The following is a 23,637-nucleotide window of genomic DNA, read 5'->3' as shown; positions in this document are numbered from 1 at the left end:
TATTCATTGGTTCTTTACTCCCCTGCAATAAAGGGCTTACAGGCCCAAACATAAGCAGGGGGTTCTCCTGATAACTATGATAAAAGCACGCAGGAGTACGCATAAAGAGTGGTATGCTATGCTACTTTCTTTAATATGTTTGGACTTGTGTTCGAAATAGGTTGTGCCAGGTTCATGTGTTACTGCTGAGCGGGTTTCAGATGGTTAAGACAGTCACCTGTGAGCCTTTCCTTTGATCCCCATGCTTATCTGTATATTAAGTTTGAGCAAACTTATTTAAATAGTTTGAATAAAAAATACGTCCCATCTCAACTAAGTTTCACTTCCTTAGTATCTGACGATATAAGTTTACAAGATCTCCAGTCAACCACCGTGTCTTCCACGAAACACAAGGTTGTTATTTCCTAAATTGCTAGTTAAAAAACCAAGCAAGAACATATATATTTTCAAAAAATAAACCTCTTTCAGATCTTCTTTATTTGTCATGAAGAAGCTGAAGAGATCCCGCACATATTTATTTTTTCCCCTCACCATTCAATTTGAACAGCATGGCTTGAAGTATCCCTGCATGTGTGGAGTACAATTCTGCTTCACTTTTACTGGAAGATCACTTCTGGTAAGCAACTGAACTTTGTAGGCCCACAGGTCATCGTATAGAAAACAGATCTGATTGTTTATCATCCAGGAGGTAGTATTCAAAATCTTACTTTGCGGAAAGCTTGACCCTTCTATTCCCTGGATTTTGCAAAGGATGATGACAGATTTGGCAGGCAAAAATACATGCGAACTCAAAAGGCATTTAGCAGGTATTAGAGTAGCAGCCGTGTTAGTCTGTATTCACAAAAAGAAAAGGAGGACTTGTGGCACCCTCGAGACTAACCAATTTATTTGAGCATAAGCTTTTGTGAGCTACATGCATCCGATGAAGTGAGCTGTAGCTCACGAAAGCTTAGGCTCAGATAAATTGGTTAGTCTCGAGGGTGCCACAAGTCCTCCTTTTTTTTTAGCAGGTATTGTAACAATAGAATGTATTGGCAGTAATGCCTTGTGGGTAGTGCTCTTGGCATTTCTGCTTAGCTTAAACTAATACACTGATGCTGCAAAGGGTTTTTCATACTCTTACCTTCACCATCAACTGAACAGCAGATTAACTGGGTATTACCATCCATTCTGTAATCCCCCTCTACCACTCCTGCAATTGAGGAAGCAAAGTTGTCCTTAAAGATGACCTCCCCCGTTCGGTCACTGCGCGCGTCAACCTGGAATACAGAACATGCTCAAGACACAGGATGGAAATGAAAGCTAACCTCACTGTCTAAATTATGCAGCACTCTGGGACATGAACTGAGGAACCCTGCTGCACTTATGGAACTGCAGGTGAACTTGCAGCTCTGCTGATCAGAAAAAGAAAACACCAGCAAAAATGAACTAGCAACGAAATGACAGGTCCAGACACACACGTAAAAATGAGCCGCTCCTCGGAGAGGCTTTCCCCAGAGAAAAGTAAAAAGAAGACAAAGGAAGAGGGGAATTGCAAGCCTGTACTCTCAAGGTGATGCATACTATTGAAGCAGCAATGACTGGACAAACTGTAAGTAACCTTAAGGCAGCATTTACAGTCTCCAGCCTTACTCATAGTCCTTGTCTGATGAAATGTGTTACTTTTATGCACAAATATGACCTTTAATGATCATTCCCTGGGGGGATTTTTCAGTTCTGTATAGCTTTGCTCTTCTAAGGGACAGGACACAGCAATGTTCTTCTAGGAGCGGGAGACTTTCAAATCAATGACCAGTGAGGATACTGTAAATGAAAGACTAGACAAAGCAGAAATAAGTGTGCTGAGGTTTCCTACACAACAATGTTGTATCAAATCTAGCAGTCCATTCCAGAGGTTCCAGTGAATCCTGGGGCTCTAGTTTGCTAACCTGAGACGAATGAAATCAAATTCTCCTGAGATAATGAAAGACAACATTGTGAAAGGAGTGTAGATTTACAAGAAAACATTGGCAAATGGTGTCGATGGGAGACCCGGCAGCTAAATCAGCCATTTCTAGCAAGCAACAATGCTAAGGTCAGACTTCACAAAGCCCTGGCTGGGATAATTTAGTTGGGGATTGGTCCTGCTTTGAGCAGGGGGTTGGACTAGATGACCTCCTGAGGTCCCGTCCAACCCTGATATTCTATGATTCTAAGCAACTGTGTTAAAAGGAACGGAATTGAGTTTTACAGAATGAGTTTACATATTAATTATATTATCAAATGTATGATGGATTTATTATGGAGTGGCAATAATCCTTCCACAGTTAAGACTGACGCTACCTTCTCTATTATCTGATAAGTTTCCTTCATTTGTCATTTAAGAACATCCAGGAAACACTGGAGAAGGATACTAGGGTGTTCTCAATATACAGAGATGGAAGTGGAAGTGGAAGTGGCACAACAAAAGCACTAGGCAATCTCCACTCCTATAGAAACAACTTTCTATACTGTGGCGATTGATTTGAAAAATATTCAGGGGACAGTTCTTCCTGTAAATGATGGAGTATTTGACAGGGTATTCATAAGCTGAGACAGGCTCACTGTAATATTTCTTCAGAGCTCGGTCTAGTCTTTTGAATAGTTTCTCTGTTCAGCCTTGTACAACTAAACAGCTTTGTCCAATGCAATCTCTTGACTCACAGCTACTCATTTTCTCTCCATTTAAGCTCACCTTCCCATTGGACCATCCAGTGATCAATTCACATACTCCGTCAGAGTTAAGGTCAAATGCATGTATGCTCATTGCATGGTTTTTAGACTGGGGAAAAAACAAAGAACAAATGCATGAAGCTATTGCTATTGGTACTGGAGTTCGTATCTACACAGATTACATACAGGAGTAACAAGATGTCTCCTAACAGAGTGTCAGGGCACCCTACCTATAAGTCATGTACCTCTGAAATCGGAGCAGCTGCATTAGAGATACAGGCCAGTGTTCTCCAAAGATGTAATCTTTCGCTCCAATATGTTTCCATCCAAGAAGATGATCAATGCCTACCTCCTCCCACAAAAACAGTGGACAATACAAGAGCCTGATTCTCCGAGACAAGAGTTACAGTACCAGAGTTCTTATAAATCTTGTTTGCAGTTGGGAAATACCCTTAGCACAAAGAAAATCATTTCCACATGAATTTTTAATATCATAACTGTTCCAGTCAGTGGCAATAAGAAAATTTAAACTGAGTATCCGGAAAGGATCTTCCTAGCAGCATGCTCTATTAGGCTGTGGAACAGTCCCTCAATGAAACTTGGGAAAGCCCCATTACTTCAGACATTTAAAATTACACTGGCTAGAGCACTTGGAAACATACTGTGCAGGGAACAATCTTGTGCTGATCTCTGGAAAATGGACTAGATGAGCTAATAGGTATTTCCACCTGTCCATTGTCATTGAGTTTGCTGTATTCTTGTTAAAACACATTTCATTTTGTCAAATCAACAGCAGACCAAACAGAAATAGGAGACCAACCTGTGTTCAGAGAAGTCTTGGGAACAGCAGCATTCTGTTAGCTGGCCTTTCCCAAAGCCTTATCTTTGGCATTGTAACCAATACACAAATCATACTGATGCTATTATGTGAGACTTCTGACCTCCTTTGTGAGCAGAAGAGAAATACAAACATGCTCACTTCCTGATCACCAGCACACCTGCCAGCCGCACTGATGTAGTTATAGAAAATGATGCAAGTCCCTCACAAATGCCATGTAAAATAACTGTACCTCCGAAATATTTGTCAACAGTATCTCCACTGAATGAATCCAGTATGAACAAGGAATTCAAAATCCCCCACATGGTTGCAGGGCAGAAGTTAACTGATGTGCTATTAATTTTGTATAGTGACATTTTATACCTATAAAATAAACCAGTTCCATAATACACATAGGCTGAGATTTCCAAAACCAAGAGATTTGGACACCCAATTCCCATTAAAATTAACAGGAACCGGGCACCCAAATCTGCAAGTTGGCTTTGAAAATCTCAGCCATAACGTTCCAATTTCTTCCTTCAGAACGTATTTGATTGTACTAACTTTAATCCTCCAGTATCGGGCTGTCTTCTCATAAACTCCTACTGTACCATTAGATAGGGCATAGCCAAATCGACTGCCATACATGGGGCTAAGTGCAGTGATGGTCTGAAAAAAGAATATGTAAGAGTTAGAACGCATCTCTACTTCTAGAGTTTAAAGTAACTGATAATAGAATGCACGCAATTTCTGTACTAAATTAGCTGTTTTACACATTAATTAATTGGGGATAACTTTCCTTCTTAAAGAACATTACTACAGTAGGTATACCGAAGATCAGTTTAAAATCACTATGGGCTCATCCTTCTTACTAAGATTCTTTGGCAAAAGTTTTGTACCAGTGAGAAAACGCCTGTGGTCACTGGTGTTTATAACATGGTGTCATTTAGACCCGCTCTGGTTAGACAAAACTCTCTTTAAAACACAAATGGCTGTGGGTGCCTAGTCTAAACTAGTAGCACAATGTTACTAACACTGATGGAACTGGCCAGGTGCTACCAACAGTGGGAAATGTTTGCCACAAATCTCCAGGCCTAAATCAATGAGATAAAACAAAGGTCTGTTTCCAGGATCGAGCTCTTGTAGGGGAAGGAACACTGGTGAACATCTATGGCATTACAGAAATAATAAAACACTAACAAACATAAATGGCAGAACCAGGGAAGTACCTACAAGACCATAACTCTACCGTAACTCAATTTTCTTTTTCCTTCCTAGGTGCACCACATAAAAGTTAGCTATTAGAGTAGCCCCTCAACATGAATATGAGAAGTGTTCTGATGCCAAATCAGAGTTACAGACGCATCATTTCCAAGGCCACAAGGGACTATTGTGATTATCTAGTCTAACCTCTTGCATAACACCAGCCACAGGACTTCCCTAAATTAATTCCTGTTTGATCTACAGCATGTCTTTTAGAAAGACCTCCAGTCTTGATTTAAAAATTGCCAGTGATGGAGAATCCATCACAATCCTTGGTAAGTTGTTCCAATGGTTCATTACCCTCACTGTTAAATATCTGCACCTTCATATTCAAGTCTGAATTTGCCTAGCTTCATCTTCCAGCCATTTCGTCTTCTATAAGTTTGTCTGCTAGATTGAAGAACCTTCTATTATCAAAATTTCTGTTCTCAATGTAGGTACTTATATACTAATCAAGTCACCTCTTAACCTTCTCTTTGATAAGCTTAATAGATTGAGCTCTTTGAGTCTATCACTATAAGGCATGGTTTCTAATCCTTTAGTCATTTATGTGGATCCCCTTTGAACCTTTTCCAAGTTATCAACATCCCTCTTAAATTGTGGACACTGGAACTGGACACAGTATTACAGTACTAGTCATCTCAGTCCAAAAACAAGAGGTAATAAAACCCATCTACTCCTACTCCATATACTCATTTACACATCAAAGGATCACATTAGCCCTTTTGGTACAGCATCACTAAAAGGTTACGTATTGGTTTGTTACAGACTACAAACAATATTTCAAAAAATAGAACTCTGCAGTCTTTTAAAATGAGTACACTATATAAAAGCCATCATCCAAACATGTTGCACGGAATTTATCTTCCTCCAAGGAAGAGTCTGTGAGTTATTGAGCGTCCCTTTAATTTAGAACTATAAGATAAGAACAAGCTTCTTAAGGAATCTGTAAGCATGGCTTTAAAACAAGTAGGTTAAGAAATACATCATGTATGAGCACAACTTCCCCTTTAACTATAAATCAGGATATTACTCCAGAACATAATTTGCAGTAAATACCTAATGCAGACTTCAGGTATTGACCAGCTGTAGGCATTTTAACAGATATTCTCTGCTGAATGCTACACAGCTTTGCTAGCTAAATCATGGTCTTGCATCTTGCTGCACTGGGAAGTGCTGAAAACAGCAAATCTAGCAGCCATACCGAACTGTTTCAGAAGCACAAATGGCATAAAATATTCCAGGCCAGGGTATCCCTGTTAAATTCTAATTCTAGCCACCCTCGTCTAACAAAACTGCACTTCTTTAGCTTTAATAGCTCTTTCATAAGTGGTTTAGTAGCTAAGCCTTTTATCCCTAACTCCAGCAGCAAGTTTCCTCCCACAATACAGTTCTCCTCAGATTTTCGAGGAGGGAAGTCTCTCAGGTGTCCTTCCACTCCACTGCAAGCCTAGAAGTGGCATAATTAATATTAAACAATATTCCTAAATTCAACCACAAGGTGCTTTCCCCCCCAAAAAGCAATTCATCCCTAATAGTGGGGATCCTCTCTCTGCCACTAAACTGACGAGTGACAACCCCGCACCTTTTTACTTTCTACCCATACACATTCCCTCCCTAAAAGCCTTCCTGTCCCACAACTGTAATTTAGGCCCTGTCTAGGCTACAGGTGCAGTCATGGTTTTTAACTGGTGCATGTCACTCTTATCTGACCTGGTTACAACAAACAACTTTCAGTTATGTCCATACAGCGTGATTTTCTTTTTAACGTAACCTTGCTTCCTCTGTATTTGTGCATCCACAAACTGCTTACTCATGTTTCTGTCAATGCACTCGAGAAAAATCTTGCACCACTAATCTGAGACAATACCAACATAAAATACTGAGGTTGTCTTATTAACTACTGAACTTCCTGCCCAAGAGCTACAGGCACTGACTTCTTAGCCATGCTCTGACCCTGCCTATCCTACGATTTTGGGGGCAAATATTGTAACCGAATGAGCTCTCTTGTTCACAGCTTCTGACTGAGGGCCTGATCCATAGCCAATTGACCTCAATGGGATCATTCCAGTGACTTCAGTGTGCTTGGATGGGGCCCTAATTTTCTGACAAACAACATTTTCTTTTTAAAACCTGGCAGACTATCTGTAAAACAGCACAGCAAAAATCACAATCCAGATGGTTTAAATCCATTATTAAATTGTAACTTTTTAAAGTGCTCATAAAATAGGAAAGATTAATTAACTCAACTGGTCATCATAGTAAATCTAAGCCACTGTAGATTGGTGGGCAATATTTTGTACCCATCTGAGCATACAATAAACACTGCTAAGAAATAATTTACCTCTGTTTCTGACATTTCTGCCACAATCTCATCTTCTTTAAAAACCCTGATGTCAAAATCCTCAGACCCAACAAGAAGCTAAAAAGAAAGAAATAATCTTAAAACAGTTTATTTAACTCACAGTAACAAAAACAAAGACACAAGAATTTAGAGGCAAGCAGAAAGTTTTTACTGAGCAAACAAATACGCTAGGCCCAGTCTTCAAGAGTTTTTAATGGTGATATGAAAAGTTTGTAAAGTGCTTTGGGACCAAAAGGTGCCATAGACTCTCTTTTTGTTCAAGCATTATTTCCATCTATTTTGGCAGTGTAAACTCTAAGAACACATACTAAAATACCTAAGGCAAGGATGAGGGAAAGCACTCTACTACTGCCAGGATATATTCTTGTCTCACTGTCCACAACTCAGTACTAGCATTCATAACTGTAGTTACATACATAAGAAAAATTATATCCTCTGTATTGGGGTAGGGAATCTGCAGCTCAGTTGCAACTCTCTAAGAGCCATGTGGATTCAAATAGATCATGACCTCCAATGCCAAGCATTAACCATGCTCATACGAGCAGACAGCTGAATGCTATTTCATTTTACAGCACTGATCATCTCATATTCAAAGGCCTCTTGCTCTATGCTGACCCAAATCAGCTAATCCGAGGGTCCAGTTCATTGTTGCCCTGCACCTTAGTGCTTTACACCAGTGCAAAAGTGGGTGCAAAATGCTACCGTTCTGATTTAGTGTAAATGATTGCATGATGTGCAGGACAATGTTGACTTGGGCCCTGGTTCTTACTGCTCATGCACTCAGTTTTATCAGTTCCTTTCCTGCACACTACTTGTTGGAACAGGGAGTCTTAAAGAACAAACAAGGCAATGTGGAAAACCATTTTACAAAGATGAGCAAATGTCATCACCTCCAGTTTATAGAAGTTGAGTGACTTGTCCAAGGTCACAATGTGAATCAATGGCAGAGCCAAGAATACAATTCAGTTCTAACCCCCTCTCTGGTACCCTTCTCACTGGACCTTGCTAGCCTAGAATCATCTCCAGCATTGCTTAATACGTGGCTTTACTTGTCCATCAGCCCACTCAGTTCCAGCAAATAAGGTTGTGGTGGGGCAGTGCCCCACCCCCAGGCCAGATTGGGCTACAGCAGGCCAGAGTGGCTGCGCAGACAGGCAGCCAATCAGAGAGGGCCTGTGGGGAGCCAATCAGGGCTGAGCAAGAGGTAGCCAATCAGGGCCAGGCTAGGCCCTATATAAAGGCTGCCCAGGTAAGAGACAGGCTGCCCAGGTAAGAGACAGGCAGTCTTGCCTAGGCTTTCAAAGGGTGAAGGTCTGTCTTCTGTGTGAGGAGATTAGCACCAGGGACAGTGCAGTACTGGTCAGGTAGGGGGAGCAGAAGGGAACTCCAGCCTGGTACCTGCTAGGCTGCAGGCCCTGAGGAAAGGGCCTAGCTGGTGCAAAGGGGCTGAAGGGGGAATGGCCCAGGGAGAGAGATGGACAAAGGGAGAGAAGGAGGGCAGGAAGGCTGCTGCCAAAGGGTCCCTGGGTCGGGACCCAGAGTAGAGGGTGGGCCTGTGTCCCCCTGCTTGCACTTACACCTGGATGTTAGGCTTGGCTATCAGGATGGCACCAGACCCCTGCCAAAAGGGGTTAGACTTTGGAGTGTGGTTGGCCATTGTGGCTGGGGTGAAGAGAAAAACTACTGATAACCCACACCCCTAGAAGTAGGTGAGTGTGGACTAGAGGGCAGTGTCCTGAAGAGGGTGCAGTGAAAAGGGAGCAATGTGGGTCCAGATGCCAACAGAGAGTGAGAGATGGATGGGACACCACTAGTGGAGGGTGCTCCACATGGACTGAGCTAATTCCTGGAGGTACTAACAGGAGGCTCTGCAGTGGTGAGTCCCACCCCTGTCACAAAGGTGGAGGAAGAGAGGTGTGACTGACACCAATCCTGCAAATAGATTACTTCAGTGAGACCCCTATAGGTGAAGGGTCTGTATATTTGTAAGACTGCGTCATGGGTGAGCAGAAGAAATTTAGATTACATCTGTGGTATGCGCATGTCAGTGGTACAAGTCCTTAGCCCACAAAAATGAGGCTTTTCCCAGGCAATAAAAAGGGAGGGGGAAGTGATCCAGTTTCTAAAAAACGCTGTTTCTATCTCTTATTGATCTTTGAATTTTATAATGAAGTTTGCACACTGATGTAGTAGCCTAATAGGCACAGGGGTCCACACCCACACACTGTAAATGCACCATCTGGGCATAACTGTTTTCCCTGCCCTTCCCTTATGTAGTCTCAATAGCAAGAAGCTTGTTAAAATTATTTTCAGTCTTACACCAATGCAGTGGGTAACAGTTAATCATTGTCATTATTGAAAAGATGCACTGTGATTGGATTTGAGAATGGATAAATCAAAAACAAGTCCAACCATAAATGAGATTATTTGTAATACAATTTTACAATTGTCCACTATAATGAATAACATGGTTTCTAACTAACTGTTTCTTTTCCATTTAAACTAATCTAAATCAGTCAATAGGGGGTCCAGCAAGCTGGCTGCTTTAAGTATTTTTTACATATATTTAATTTTATCTGAGAGAAAATACACTGTAAAATGCAAAGAACTGCTTCAGAATTATCATTAGTGATCAACACAGCCAAAGCAAGGCTCCAAATCCTACAAAGACTTGTGTTCATGCTTAACTTTACCCACTGTAACTAGTTGCAGTGAAGTCACAGTATAGTTTAATATGTGCATAAGTGTTTGCAGGATCAGGGCCTAAGAAAGGACTATAGCTCCAACCAGTTAAATCTAACCAGCAACATAAAGGAGTCAAATATGATGATTCAGTTATTTTCTTTCAACATAGATTCACTGCAGGACAATACTACAGAAGAACCCGTCCACAACAAACCAACCTCTTTTTTCCCATCACCATCGAAATCACACAATGCTAATGAACGAACATTGTCCCCAGTAACCTAAAATTAAAAGAAAGGAGTCATCAATACTTATGCTAGTTTAGCCTGTGACAATTACATTTGTGTTCTGAGTTGCCAAGAGAACAAAGACTATTAGAATATCGTTGGTTCAGGCTCCAATTGTTGTATATACTGAGTAAATTACAAATACACATAGCTTATCATTAGCTCAAATCTTTCTTAATTTAAGATTAATCACAAATCAATTTAATATTGATTTTATTAAACATAATTTTGATCAAAAATACTCTTGTAGCAACGTCAAAGACTGTATCTTTACCGTCCAAAAAAGATCATTTCCTTCATGATCAAAGCCCTGCAGAGCACAGTTTCCACCAATAATAGCAAGAGGAGAGGAAATATCTCCTAGTGTTCCAAGCACTATTGCATTAGCTCCATCGGTAATCTGCAGAAAAACATTAAACATAGCAAAGATTCAGATATACCTATGCATACTGTATATGCATCAGAGAAAGCATCCAGCATTACATTAACCTAATACTGTATGGAATAACTCAGAAGTTATTCATCATTTACTTTAAACTATTTGTAGCCTAAAAGGTTGAAGCAGTAACCAGAAATTAAACAAAATAGATAACCAACTTCAAACATAAACAGCAAAATGTATGCTGTATTTAATTGTACATGATGATGGTTGTATGTATGTCACATCTACGGCTTATGATAAAAATGCAACTTTTAGGGTTTTTCATAATGTCACATTCTTTACAACCTAATGAGCATGTACTCTTCCAAAATTGGCTCTGTTTATGTCCACTGTAGTGGAGTAAGAGAAAGTAACCTGAACTGTTACATTTTTAGTATCTCTTGTTTTATCGTACCCAGAACAGTGTTACCTGTGAAGTGCTTAGCGAAGACCTGCTCATTGCCCCAAAGAATTTATAAACTAAAGTCCCAATCTGACCATGAGATCTGTGGAAGTGTTCCCCCAGGCATGTGCAAAGGCCTGTAGACTTCAATGGGACTTGCACACGAGCAAACCCTTTCATTCCTAGCATGTGACTGTGGGATGGAGGCCATAGGAGGCCCTGATCTTGTAATCAAATCTCCATGGGTTGACCCCTGTGGCCATACAGATTCAAGTGCAGGATTGGAGCCTAACTATAACATGAGACAAGTGAGAGTAACAAACAATGGGGAGAGGTTACAGTACTAAGGTAGGTCAACCCAGTTACTCACATTGGTTAGGATGAAGTTTACAATAAGATCAGTCTGCAATTACTCAGGCTGGTCATTAACCTTCTATGTACAAACTCCTTTCCCCACCCGCACACCTGGTTAGTTTTTTTTTAATTTTTATTACCCTGTTTCTAGTTTAAAAAGAAAGAAAATGGTGAAATATTTAATGAACTAGTTTTAGCTATTTAACCAAAAAATAAAGAATAGTTTGCCCAGAATAATGTAATGTGTTAAATTTTTCCTACAAAATTTGTGAATCAATGACAAACCCATGGCTTTTCCAAAATACTGTTCCAAGCAGACTTAGGATATCGGATTGGAATATATAATTCTATTCTAATTTTTTTCAGCTCTGAATATTTTCAAAGGCTTTTAAGTTTTGACTTGCAACTGGTATAGCATATTAAAAAAACTCACTCACTGACAATGTCACATTAGCATTATATTGTCCTCTTAAAAATATAATACTGATTTTCAAAACATGCAAGTCCTCTGCCCAGAAAGTCCTGAATCTAATTATATCACTGATCTGCAAAAAGAAAAGCACAGCAATCAAATAAATAAACTTAGAATTTATGACTCCTAAACTTCTTTATAAGAAAGAAAGATGAAGACTAAGAGTGAAATTAACTTGCCTCTCTATAAAACAAATCCGAGTTGTTGTACACATCGTAAGCCAACAAATTAGTCTGTGTTCCAACTAGAAGACAATCATAGCCAAGCTGGGGATTCAGCACTCCGGCTGTCAGGCAGCTGACCCCCTGGTTAATGTTGAGAAGAGAAATATCAGAATCCTGGCTGCTTTGCATCATACGATTTGCACTTACATGCTGGCCACGGGCATGAGGATTATGAATAAAAACCTGTAAAAAAAAACAAACAAAAGGTACATTTCAAAGATTGTTCTAAATCCTGCTAGCCACCGCATATATTCAGAAGCAGTAAGAGTTAGTCTTGGTATTCAGGCACAGGTTCTGGAATCTAACAAAGATAGATGGACGCATTACGATTTTTATTTTTTTGCTGTCACTGTTTCTTACACCCCCTTTAGGTACCTTCTACGCTACATAACCAGCAATTTCCAAAGTTTGTTACAAGCACAATTGTGCCAGCTTTGCAGAGGAGTAATGTTAAAACCATTTTGAAAACTGAGACTGACTAGTACTAAGAATGTGGTATGCAGTGTAGATGTAGTCATGTTGGTCCCAGAATATTAGAGAGACAAGATGGGTGAGGTAATATCTTTTACTGGACCAACTTCTGTTGGTGAGAGAGAGAGGGGCTTTTGAGCCACAGAGAACTCTTCTTCTTCACATCTGAAGAGTTCTGTGTGGCTCAAATGCCTGTTTCTCTCACCAACAGAAGTTGGTCCAATAAAAGATTTTCTCACCCATCTTGTCTCTCTAGTATTTAGAATGATTATTTTTAAAATATTAAAGTTATGCCCTGTCTCTCCTGGTAATGGTATTAGCAAAAACAGGGCTATTATAGGTTTCAGAGTAGCAGCCGTGTTAGTCTGTCTTCGCAAAAAGAAAAGGAGGGCTTGTGGCACCTTAGAGACTAACCAATTTATTATAGTAATTTATGCACTATATGCAAGTAGCACAATATCACATGAGATTGGAAAATCGTTAGCCTCCTTTTTCTGTACTTATCTTCAAGGTTAAATGCTTTAATAGTATAATTAATCCAAGCCCAATTAACACACATGCCTAGAAGCAGTGTTTACCCCCACCGTTTCTTGTGTTAAAACCCAAATAAAGTTTTATGCCACAATCCTGCAATTGGATCTATACAGCCAAAGAAAGCACTGTCTGTGTCGAGACCCACTGTAATCCAGGGCCCTCTGCATGTGCAAAAGGGTTCACTCAAGCAGATCTAATTCAGGGCCTGGAACCTTGGTTTGCAAATGGAACTGGTGGATTTAAAAGTAGAACTGTGAAGACAAAGGTATTCTCCTCCTACTCGCACAGTAGAATGCATTTGCTACAGTTTTTTAATATACATACCAATCCCCATCTCCTTCAAAAGGGAAGGAAAAAAATTGTTTGCAGCCAATCACTCTGTTTGTGTGTTATATTCTTTTCCCCTACCCTTTTTCTAAATAGACCCTTCTCTATTTAGATTGCAAGGCCTTTCGGGAAGGGACAGTCTACTATTTTGTCTATACAGTGCATAATATAATGGGTCCCTGTTCTTGATTGGTCCCTAGTCATTCCCATAATACAAATAAATAATACTAAAAGAGTTTGGGAACTACAGGGGTGAATCATGTGCAAATTGCAGCAGCCTAAGTGCAACTTTTCTATGCTTTTGTAGGTTTATGTTTCAGCCTATGTTTTATTCTAACAATTGTGTTAAACTTCCTTTGTTGGGTTTAGAACTGTTGGGGAGCTTGCACTTAATAAAGTTTTCCAGTGTTGCAAAGTAGTCATCTGATTTACAGCAAACATGCATTTCCTTTAACACTGCAACATCTCCAGAGTTAAGTCAGTGAGGATGCTAATTTCCATTACAGTAGCTGAGAACTGTATAACAAAACACACAACTTGAAAAATACAGTTGCCCACTTAACAACAAACTTAGAAACTTTTTTTGGGTGGGGCGGGGACTTAAGTCATTCATTTTTTTTTTTTTTTTTTGCAGAATTTAACCTTTCATTTAAAAAAATTAAGTTTCCAGTGTTGTCTTTCTATGTTTGCAGATAGCTTCAGTGCCTCTGCTGCTGATCATGGCTTTCCCCCAGCAGCAGCGCAATGAAATTAACAAGACTCTAGTCCTTTGCAGGGCCCTTAAGAATCCTGTGGGCATCAGTGACCATTTCATTCTGCAGCTGCTATTTCAAAAAAGCAAGGAGCCCTGACACAGATGCTGGAGGAAGTTACAGAAAATCAGGACCCAAAAAACTTGATATAAGCAACTGAAGGTCTGCTTTTAGCCATACCAGAACTGGAAAAAAAAAAAAAAAAAGCTTCACTGATTTAAATGTACATATTTTATAACTTTTTAAAATACAAAAAAGAACATCAGAAGCAATCAAAACATTGAATAATTATGGGGTAAACAAACAAGTTAAAACGTGAGAAACAGTCACATGACCTTCCAGAATCTGAGGTCTAATATCACAACATACATGAGCGCAAATCTTTAAAATACCACTAAGGTGCCAAATGAACTGAAGTGATGTATTTCAGAGCAGCAGTGGTGTTAGTCTGTATTCGCAAAAAGAAAAGGAAGACTTGTGGCACCTTAGACTAACCAATTTATTTGAGCATAAGCTTTCGTGAGCTACAGCTCACTTCATCGGATGCATTAATTTAACTGTTTTATGGCCCAATCCTGCTATATGCTAAACATATGCCATTGGGTGCTGAGCACCTTCAATTCAGGCAATGGGAGTTGCAGGTATTAAACACATTGCAGAATCATGCTCTTGGGGGAGGGGAGAAGGTCAACGCTAGCCTTTAAACACACAACCCAATTTCCTCACTGTTGCAGCTCGACTGGTGGCAGCAATGGTTGGGAGAGCTAGTGCAGACCAACCACTTGCATTTTAACCAGTGTTTCATCTAATGCTGCAGATAATACGATGGTTAAACACCAGCAGAATGCAACAGTGGGAAATTTTAGGTCAATAATTCTAGTGTAGACATACCTACTCTAGGGCTGCAGTGTTCTTGGCAAGATACAAGAGCCAAAAATATTAATGGTAAATAAGAGCTTCTGGCTATCAGCCTGTATAATACTGCACAGGCTGCTAAAAGAGAGGGGTGTTTTGAGGATATTTATTTATTTCATGGTTTCACATTTCCATTTTCTAAGAATGAATCAATTTTCAGCAATCAGAAGGTATCATAAAATCAACCACAGCAAAAAGCAAATTTTTCCAGGCCCAATCCTGCTCCCACTGAAGTCAATGCCAAAATTCTCATTGGCTTCACTGATTGCAGGATCAGCTCCCTGGTCCTCATCCTTTAAAGCAGTGTTTCCCAACCTTGGGATGCAGCTTGTGCAGGGAAAGCCCCTGGTGGGCCCGGCCCGTTTGTTTACCTGCCATGTCCGCAGGTTTGGCCGATCCCAGCTCCCACTGGCCGCTGTTCACTGTGCCCAGAGCTGGGATCGGCCAAACCTGCGGACATGGCACATAAACAAAGCAGCCAGGCCCGCCAGGGGCTTTCCCTGTACAAGCGGTGTCCCAAGTTTGGGAAACACTGCTTTAAAGGGATGAGAAAAGGAAAGAGTTGTCATGTATTTTGCTGAGCTGGCTTAGGCAACACCAGACCCATTCAGTACAAGCTCCGCAGTACAAGCTGTGTGAAAGCAGCATCTCATCCTTCTTTCTGTAAAAGAAAGGCAGCCAAAGCCACTACGGACACCTCAGGGAGGAGAAAAAAGGAGGCTCGTAAGAATCATGTGCATGGAAAAACAAGGCTTTTAGCTGACACCAAAACCCTGGCAGACATGAGCCAAAAATTGTTTTCAGATTAGGTGTTTTCATTTATTCTTGGAGGAGCATTGTTCAGTTAGGGTTTTCCTCCCCTGGAAGTTACTGTGTATGACAAACAATGAAGAGTCATTTCACAGCGAAGGGTTGCGAGGGAAGGTGTGGCAGCTGACCTCATATTTGTTGCCATTGGCATGGAAAGAAATGGGTTTGTATTTGTTGCTCTGACCAGTGCAAGCTTTGCAAGGTTTACTGCGGATATGAATTAATGGTCCGATTTTCAGTCGTGAATACCCACAGATCCCACTGAAGTCACCAGATGCCAGGGGAGCGGGGAGACTCTGTGCCTAGGGGTGCCTCAGCAAGGCAGTGTCCCTTTGGCAGGGACTGGGGATGTTGGAGTGAGTGGGTAGGGGTCCCCATGTCCATAGGTGTCTCCGGGGTGAGGGATCCCCATAGCAAGGATTAGGGGGAGTCTCTGTGAGGCAGATGTTCCTGTGCCTGTGGGTGCTTCTGTAAGGGGTCCCCGTGGTGGGGAGCAGGGAGGCATCTGAGGGGGGCCCTGGGTCTATGGGTGTCTCTGGCAGGGATTGGGAGCAGTCTCCAGAGTAGGGTCCCCCTGTCTATGGCTGTCTCTATGGAGGGGTCCCTCTGTCCAGGGGTTTCTCCATGGAAGGGACTGGGGGACATGTCAGGGGTGGGTGTCTATGTCTGTGGGTGTCTCCAGGGGGATCCCTGTGGCAGGGAGTGAGGGCAGTCTCGGGGGGTCCCCATCTCCATGGGGGTTCCTGTGTCAGGGCTTAGGAGAGTCTCAAGGGAGTCTTCATGGCAAGAAGTGGTGGCAATCTCAAGGGGGTTCTCATATGCAGGGAGTGGGACTGTCTCCCTGGGGTTCCTCATGTGCAGTGCTCTCTCCCTGGGGGTCCCCATGGCAGACATTGGGGGGCAGTCTTGGGGGGGGCCCATGGGCAGGGAGTGAAGGCAGTCTCAGGGGGTCCCCAGGTGCAGGGCTGTTTCCATGGGAGGTTCCTGTGGCGGGAAGTGGGGGAAGTCTCAGGACATCCCCATGGGCAGGGCTGTCTCCCTGGGGGTCCCTGTGGTGGGGAGCAGGGGCAGTCTCGGGGGGTGATGGGGAACAGGGGCAGTCTCGGGGATGGGGCGATGTCCCAGTGGTGGGGAGCGGGAACAGGGACAGTCTCGTGGGGGGGGAGGGTATCCCAATGGCGGGGACAGTCTCGGCGGGAGTTTTCAGGGGGATGCCCCCGTCTCGGGGGTGGGGGGTGGATGCCCCGGTGGCGGGGAGCGGGGGCAGTGTCGGGAGGAGTTTTCAGGGGGATGCCCCTGTCTCGGGGGGGGGGTGGATGCCCCGGTGGCGATGCCCCGGTGGCGGAGAGCGGGGGCAGTGTCGGGGGGGGGGAATGGATGCCCCGGTGGCGGGGAGCGGGGGCAGTGGCGGGGTGGGGGGGGTGGATGCCCCGGTGGCGGGGAGCGGGGGCAGTGTCGGGGGGGGGGTGGATGCCCCGGTGGCGGGGAGCGGGGGCAGTGTCGGGGGGGGGGGTGGATGCCCCGGTGGCGGGGAGCGGGGGCAGTGTCGGGGGGGGGGGTGGATGCCCCGGTGGCGGGGAGCGGGGGCAGTGGCGGGGGGGGGGGGGTGGATGCCCCGGTGGCGGGGAGCGGGGGCAGTGGCGAGGATGCCCCGGTGGCGGGGAGCGGGGGCAGTGGCGGGGATGCCCCGGTGGCGGGGAGCGGGGGCAGTGGCGGGGATGCCCCGGTGGCGGGGAGCGGGGGCAGTGGCGGGGATGCCCCGGTGGCGGGGAGCGGGGGCAGTGGCGGGGATGCCCCGGTGGCGGGGAGCGGGGGCAGTGGCGGGGATGCCCCGGTGGCGGGGAGCGGGGGCAGTGGCGGGGATGCCCCGGTGGCGGGGAGCGGGGGCAGTGGCGGGGATGCCCCGGTGGCGGGGAGCGGGGGCAGTGGCGGGGATGCCCCGGTGGCGGGGAGCGGGGGCAGTGGCGGGGATGCCCCGGTGGCGGGGAGCGGGGGCAGTGGCGGGGATGCCCCGGTGGCGGGGAGCGGGGGCAGTGGCGGGGATGCCCCGGTGGCGGGGAGCGGGGGCAGTGGCGGGGATGCCCCGGTGGCGGGGATGCCCCGGTGGCGGGGAGCGGGGGCAGTGGCGGGGAGCGGGGGCAGTGGCGGGGAGCGGGGGCAGTGGCGGGGATGCCCCGGTGGCGGGGAGCGGGGGCAGTGGCGGGGATGCCCCGGTGGCGGGGAGCGGGGGCAGTGGCGGGGATGCCCCGGTGGCGGGGAGCGGGGGCAGTGGCGGGGATGCCCCGGTGGCGGGGAGCGGGGGCAGTGGCGGGGATGCCCCGGTGGCGGGGAGCGGGGGCAGTGGCGGGGATGCCCCGGTGGCGGGGAGCGGGGGCAGTGGCGGGGATGCCCCGGTGGCGGGGAGCGGGGGCAGTGGCGGGGATGCCCCGGTGGCGGGGAGCGGGGGCAGTGGCGGGGATGCCCCGGTGGCGGGGAGCGGGGGCAGTGGCGGGGATGCCCCGGTGGCGGGGAGCGGGGGCAGTGGCGGGGATGCCCCGGTGGCGGGGAGCGGGGGCAGTGGCGGGGATGCCCCGGTGGCGGGGAGCGGGGGCAGTGGCGGGGATGCCCCGGTGGCGGGGAGCGGGGGCAGTGGCGGGGATGCCCCGGTGGCGGGGAGCGGGGGCAGTGGCGGGGATGCCCCGGTGGCGGGGAGCGGGGGCAGTGGCGGGGATGCCCCGGTGGCGGGGAGCGGGGGCAGTGGCGGGGATGCCCCGGTGGCGGGGAGCGGGGGCAGTGGCGGGGATGCCCCGGTGGCGGGGAGCGGGGGCAGTGGCGGGGATGCCCCGGTGGCGGGGAGCGGGGGCAGTGGCGGGGATGCCCCGGTGGCGGGGAGCGGGGGCAGTGGCGGGGATGCCCCGGTGGCGGGGAGCGGGGGCAGTGGCGGGGATGCCCCGGTGGCGGGGAGCGGGGGCAGTGGCGGGGATGCCCCGGTGGCGGGGAGCGGGGGCAGTGGCGGGGATGCCCCGGTGGCGGGGAGCGGGGGCAGTGGCGGGGGGGGGGTGGATGCCCCGGTGGCGGGGAGCGGGGGCAGTGGCGGGGGGGGGTGGATGCCCCGGTGGCGGGGAGCGGGGGCAGTGGCGGGGGGGGGTGGATGCCCCGGTGGCGGGGAGCGGGGGCAGTGGCGGGGGGGGGTGGATGCCCCGGTGGCGGGGAGCGGGGGCAGAGTCGAGGGGGGGGTGGATGCCCCGGTGGCGGGGAGCGGGGGGCAGTGTCGGGGGGGGGGTGGATGCCCCGGTGGCGGGGAGCGGGGGCAGTGTCGGGGGGGGGTGGATGCCCCGGTGGCGGGGAGCGGGGGCAGTGTCGGGGGGGGGGTGGATGCCCCGGTGGCGGGGAGCGGGGGCAGTGTCGGGGGGGGGGGTGGATGCCCCGGTGGCGGGGAGCGGGGGCAGTGGCGGGGGGGGGGGTGGATGCCCCGGTGGCGGGGAGCGGGGGCAGTGGCGGGGGGGGGGGTGGATGCCCCGGTGGCGGGGAGCGGGGGCAGTGGCGGGGGGGGGGGTGGATGCCCCGGTGGCGGGGAGCGGGGGCAGTGGCGGGGGGGGGGGGTGGATGCCCCGGTGGCGGGGAGCGGGGGCAGTGGCGGGGGGGGGGGTGGATGCCCCGGTGGCGGGGAGCGGGGGCAGTGGCGGGGGGGGGGTGGATGCCCCGGTGGCGGGGAGCGGGGGCAGTGGCGGGGGGGGGGTGGATGCCCCGGTGGCGGGGAGCGGGGGCAGTGTCGGGGGGGGGGGATGCCCCGGTGGCGGGGAGCGGGGGCAGTGGCGGGGGGCGGGTGGATGCCCCGGTGGCGGGGAGCGGGGGCAGTGGCGGGGGGGGGAGTGGATGCCCCGGTGGCGGGGAGCGGGGGCAGTGTCGGGGGGGGGAGTGGATGCCCCGGTGGCGGGGAGCGGGGGCAGTGTCGGGGGGGGGAGTGGATGCCCCGGTGGCGGGGAGCGGGGGCAGTGTCGGGGGGGGGAGTGGATGCCCCGGTGGCGGGGAGCGGGGGCAGTGTCTGGGGGGGGGAGATTCCCCGGTGGCGGGGAGCGGGGGCAGTGGCGGGGGTGGAGATGCCCCGGTGGCGGGGAGCGGGGGCAGTGGCGGGGGGGGGTGGATGCCCCGGTGGCGGGGAGCGGGGGCAGTGGCGGGGGGGGGGGTGGATGCCCCGGTGGCGGGGAGCGGGGGCAGTGGCGGGAGGGGGGGGTGGATGCCCCGGTGGCGGGGAGCGGGGCAGTCTCCGGGGGGGGGGGGTGGATGCCCCGGTGGCGGGGAGCGGGGCAGTCTCCGGGGGGGGGGGTGGATGCCCCGGTGGCGGGGAGCGGGGGCAGTCTCCGGGGGGGGGGGGGTGGATGCCCCGGTGGCGGGGAGCGGGGGCAGTGGCGGGGATGCCCCGGTGGCGGGGAGCGGGGGCAGTGGCGGGGGATGCCCCGGTGGCGGGGAGCGGGGGCAGTGGCGGGGGATGCCCCGGTGGCGGGGAGCGGGGGCAGTGGCGGGGGGGGGGTGGATGCCCCGGTGGCGGGGAGCGGGGGCAGTGGCGGGGGGGGGTGGATGCCCCGGTGGCGGGGAGCGGGGGCAGTGTCGGGGGGGGGGTGGATGCCCCGGTGGCGGGGAGCGGGGGCAGTGTCGGGGGGGGGGTGGATGCCCCGGTGGCGGGGAGCGGGGGCAGTGGCGGGGGGGGGGGGTGGATGCCCCGGTGGCGGGGAGCGGGGGCAGTGGCGGGGGGGGGGGGTGGATGCCCCGGTGGCGGGGAGCGGGGGCAGTGGCGGGGGGGGGGGGTGGATGCCCCGGTGGCGGGGAGCGGGGGCAGTGGCGGGGGGGGGGGGTGGATGCCCCGGTGGCGGGGAGCGGGGGCAGTGGCGGGGGGGGGTGGATGCCCCGGTGGCGGGGAGCGGGGGCAGTGGCGGGGGGGGGGTGGATGCCCCGGTGGCGGGGAGCGGGGGCAGTGGCGGGGGGGGGGTGGATGCCCCGGTGGCGGGGAGCGGGGGCAGTGTCGGGGGGGGGGTGGATGCCCCGGTGGCGGGGAGCGGGGGCAGTGTCGGGGGGCGGGTGGATGCCCCGGTGGCGGGGAGCGGGGGCAGTGGCGGGGGGGGGAGTGGATGCCCCGGTGGCGGGGAGCGGGGGCAGTGGCGGGGGGGGGAGTGGATGCCCCGGTGGCGGGGAGCGGGGGCAGTGTCGGGGGGGGGAGTGGATGCCCCGGTGGCGGGGAGCGGGGGCAGTGTCGGGGGGGGGAGTGGATGCCCCGGTGGCGGGGAGCGGGGGCAGTGTCGGGGGGGGGAGTGGATGCCCCGGTGGCGGGGAGCGGGGGCAGTGTCTGGGGGGGGGAGATTCCCCGGTGGCGGGGAGCGGGGGCAGTGGCGGGGGTGGAGATGCCCCGGTGGCGGGGAGCGGGGGCAGTGGCGGGGGGGGGTGGATGCCCCGGTGGCGGGGAGCGGGGGCAGTGGCGGGGGGGGGGGGTGGATGCCCCGGTGGCGGGGAGCGGGGGCAGTGGCGGGAGGGGGGGGTGGATGCCCCGGTGGCGGGGAGCGGGGCAGTCTCCGGGGGGGGGGGTGGATGCCCCGGTGGCGGGGAGCGGGGCAGTCTCCGGGGGGGGGGGGTGGATGCCCCGGTGGCGGGGAGCGGGGGCAGTCTCCGGGGGGGGGGGGTGGATGCCCCGGTGGCGGGGAGCGGGGGCAGTGGCGGGGATGCCCCGGTGGCGGGGAGCGGGGGCAGTGGCGGGGGATGCCCCGGTGGCGGGGAGCGGGGGCAGTGGCGGGGGGGGGGTGGATGCCCCGGTGGCGGGGAGCGGGGGCAGTGGCGGGGGGGGGGGGATGCCCCGGTGGCGGGGAGCGGGGGCAGTGTCGGGGGGGGGGGGATGCCCCGGTGGCGGGGAGCGGGGGCAGTGTCGGGGGGGGGGGGGATGCCCCGGTGGCGGGGAGTGGGGCAGTCTCCGGGGGGGGGGGGTGGATGCCCCGGTGGCAGTGTCGGGGGGGGGGGATGCCCCGGTGGCGGGGAGCGGGGGCAGTGTCGGGGGGGGGGGGATGCCCCGGTGGCGGGGAGTGGGGCAGTCTCCGGGGGGGGGGGTGGATGCCCCGGTGGCAGTGTCGGGGGGGGGGATGCCCCGGTGGCGGGGAGCGGGGGCAGTGTCGGGGGGGGGGGATGCCCCGGTGGCGGGGAGCGGGGGCAGTGTCGGGGGGGGGGGATGCCCCGGTGGCGGGGAGCGGGGGCAGTGGCGGGGGGGGGGGTGGATGTCCCGGTGGCGGGGGCAGTGTCGGGGGGGGGGTGGATGCCCCGGTGGCGGGGAGCGGGGGCAGTGGCGGGGGGGGGGGGATGCCCCGGTGGCGGGGAGCGGGGGCAGTGTCGGGGGGGGGGATGCCCCGGTGGCGGGGAGCGGGGGCAGTGTCGGGGGGGGGGGATGCCCCGGTGGCGGGGAGCGGGGGCAGTGGCGGGGGGGGGGGATGCCCCGGTGGCGGGGAGCGGGGGCAGTGGCGGGGGGGGGGGGATGCCCCGGTGGCGGGGAGCGGGGGCAGTGGCGGGGGGGGGGGGATGCCCCGGTGGCGGGGAGCGGGGGCAGTGGCGGGGGGGGGGGATGCCCCGGTGGCGGGGAGCGGGGGCAGTGTCGGGGGGGGATGCCCCGGTGGCGGGGAGCGGGGGCAGTGTCGGGGGCCCGTGGGCGGTTACCTTGCCCGCTTGGGTGGCGCCCGCCAGGCACGGGTGGGTCCCATCGTACTGGCCCAGCGCCACCGTGCGGGGCAGGATCCTGTGGTTGAGCTTCAGGGTGAACACGGGCACCAGCATCGCGGCGGCGGCGCCGGCCTCCGGGCGGGGCAGCAGCCGGGCAACCGCCGGGCAACCGCCACTCGGGGCCCGCCGGCCCAGCGCGCCGCGGCCTAGCGCTGCCTCCGCCCCGCTCCGGCGGGGGAGGCGCCGAGTCGACGCCGCAGCGTCAGCCGCGGGGCGGGCCGGGCTGCGGGGGAGCGGGCGGGAGGCGGATGGGTCAAGGGGGGATTTGGCCGCGGGGGCACTGGCAAGGGAAGCAGGGGGTGGGGCAGGGGGCAGAGGGGAAGCAGGGGGTGGGGCAGTTGGCAGAGGAGTGGGGCAAGGGGCAGTTGGCAGAGGGGAAGCAGGAGATGGGGCAGTTGGCAGTGGGGCAAGGGGCAGTTGGCAGAGGGGAAGCAGGAGATGGGGCAGTTGGCAGTGAGGTGGGGCAGGGGGCAGTTGGCAAGGGAAGCAGGAGATGGGGCAGTTGGCAGTGGGGCAGGGGGCAGTTGGCAAGGGAAGCAGGAGATGGGGCAGTTGGCAGTGGGGCAGGGGGCAGTTGGCAGAGGGGTGGGGCAAGGGGCAGTTGGCAGAGGGGTGGGGCAGGGGGCAGTTGGCAAGGGAAGCAGGGGGTGGGGCAGTTGGCAAGGGAAGCAGGGGCAGGGGCAGTTGGCAAGAGAAGGAGGAGGTGGGGCAGTTGGCAAGAGAAGGAGGAGGTGGAAACAGCTACAAAAGGAAGTATGGGCAGATCTGGGGAAGTATATGATGGAGAGGGGAATTAAGAGGGAGAAGTGGAGTTAGGAGAGTAGAGCCAGCTCTGCTCATCCAAAATATCCACATGCCGATTTCACTTCAATCTCCTGGTAACCTCCGTGGCGTTCTTCCCAATAGCCATATCCTAATGCAATCTAGAGCATCATGATGCCGAGGTGGGAAGCCAGGGCTAGTGGGGTTACCATTCAGAGCCAGTGCCCTGGGCTCTTGCATTCTAATCCCGACAGCGTATGACTTGGGGCAAATCACTGACCCTCTCTGTCTCAGTTTCCCATCAGTAAAATAAGCTAACAATACCTCCCCACAGGGTAACATTTACTGATATTAT

The 23,637-nt window shown here is 52.3% G+C and overlaps 1 protein-coding gene across 1 annotated transcript in view; it reads right to left on the bottom strand.

Annotated features, from left to right (window-relative positions):
• BBS2 (Bardet-Biedl syndrome 2) overlaps window positions 1-22,682 on the bottom strand; it is a 39,478-nt gene extending 16,796 nt beyond the window's left edge. Inside the window, exons 1-8 of the mRNA XM_084644819.1 lie at window positions 22,458-22,682; window positions 11,938-12,165; window positions 10,383-10,508; window positions 10,040-10,102; window positions 7,116-7,193; window positions 4,073-4,177; window positions 2,714-2,800; window positions 1,124-1,259 (exon numbers count right to left, since the gene is read on the bottom strand). Of these exons, the coding sequence (XP_084500945.1) occupies window positions 1,124-1,259; window positions 2,714-2,800; window positions 4,073-4,177; window positions 7,116-7,193; window positions 10,040-10,102; window positions 10,383-10,508; window positions 11,938-12,165; window positions 22,458-22,574 (940 nt within the window). The 5' untranslated portion in view covers window positions 22,575-22,682. The remainder of the gene's footprint in view (window positions 1-1,123; window positions 1,260-2,713; window positions 2,801-4,072; window positions 4,178-7,115; window positions 7,194-10,039; window positions 10,103-10,382; window positions 10,509-11,937; window positions 12,166-22,457) is intronic.
• Between the last annotated feature and the right edge of the window lie 955 nt (window positions 22,683-23,637).

This window comes from Lepidochelys olivacea (genome assembly GCF_965140295.1).
Source record: "Lepidochelys olivacea isolate rLepOli2 genome assembly, chromosome: 12".
Taxonomy (NCBI): domain Eukaryota; kingdom Metazoa; phylum Chordata; order Testudines; family Cheloniidae; genus Lepidochelys; species Lepidochelys olivacea.
Note: the sequence above shows the minus strand (reverse complement) of the source record. Positions and strands in the feature narration are given on the sequence as shown.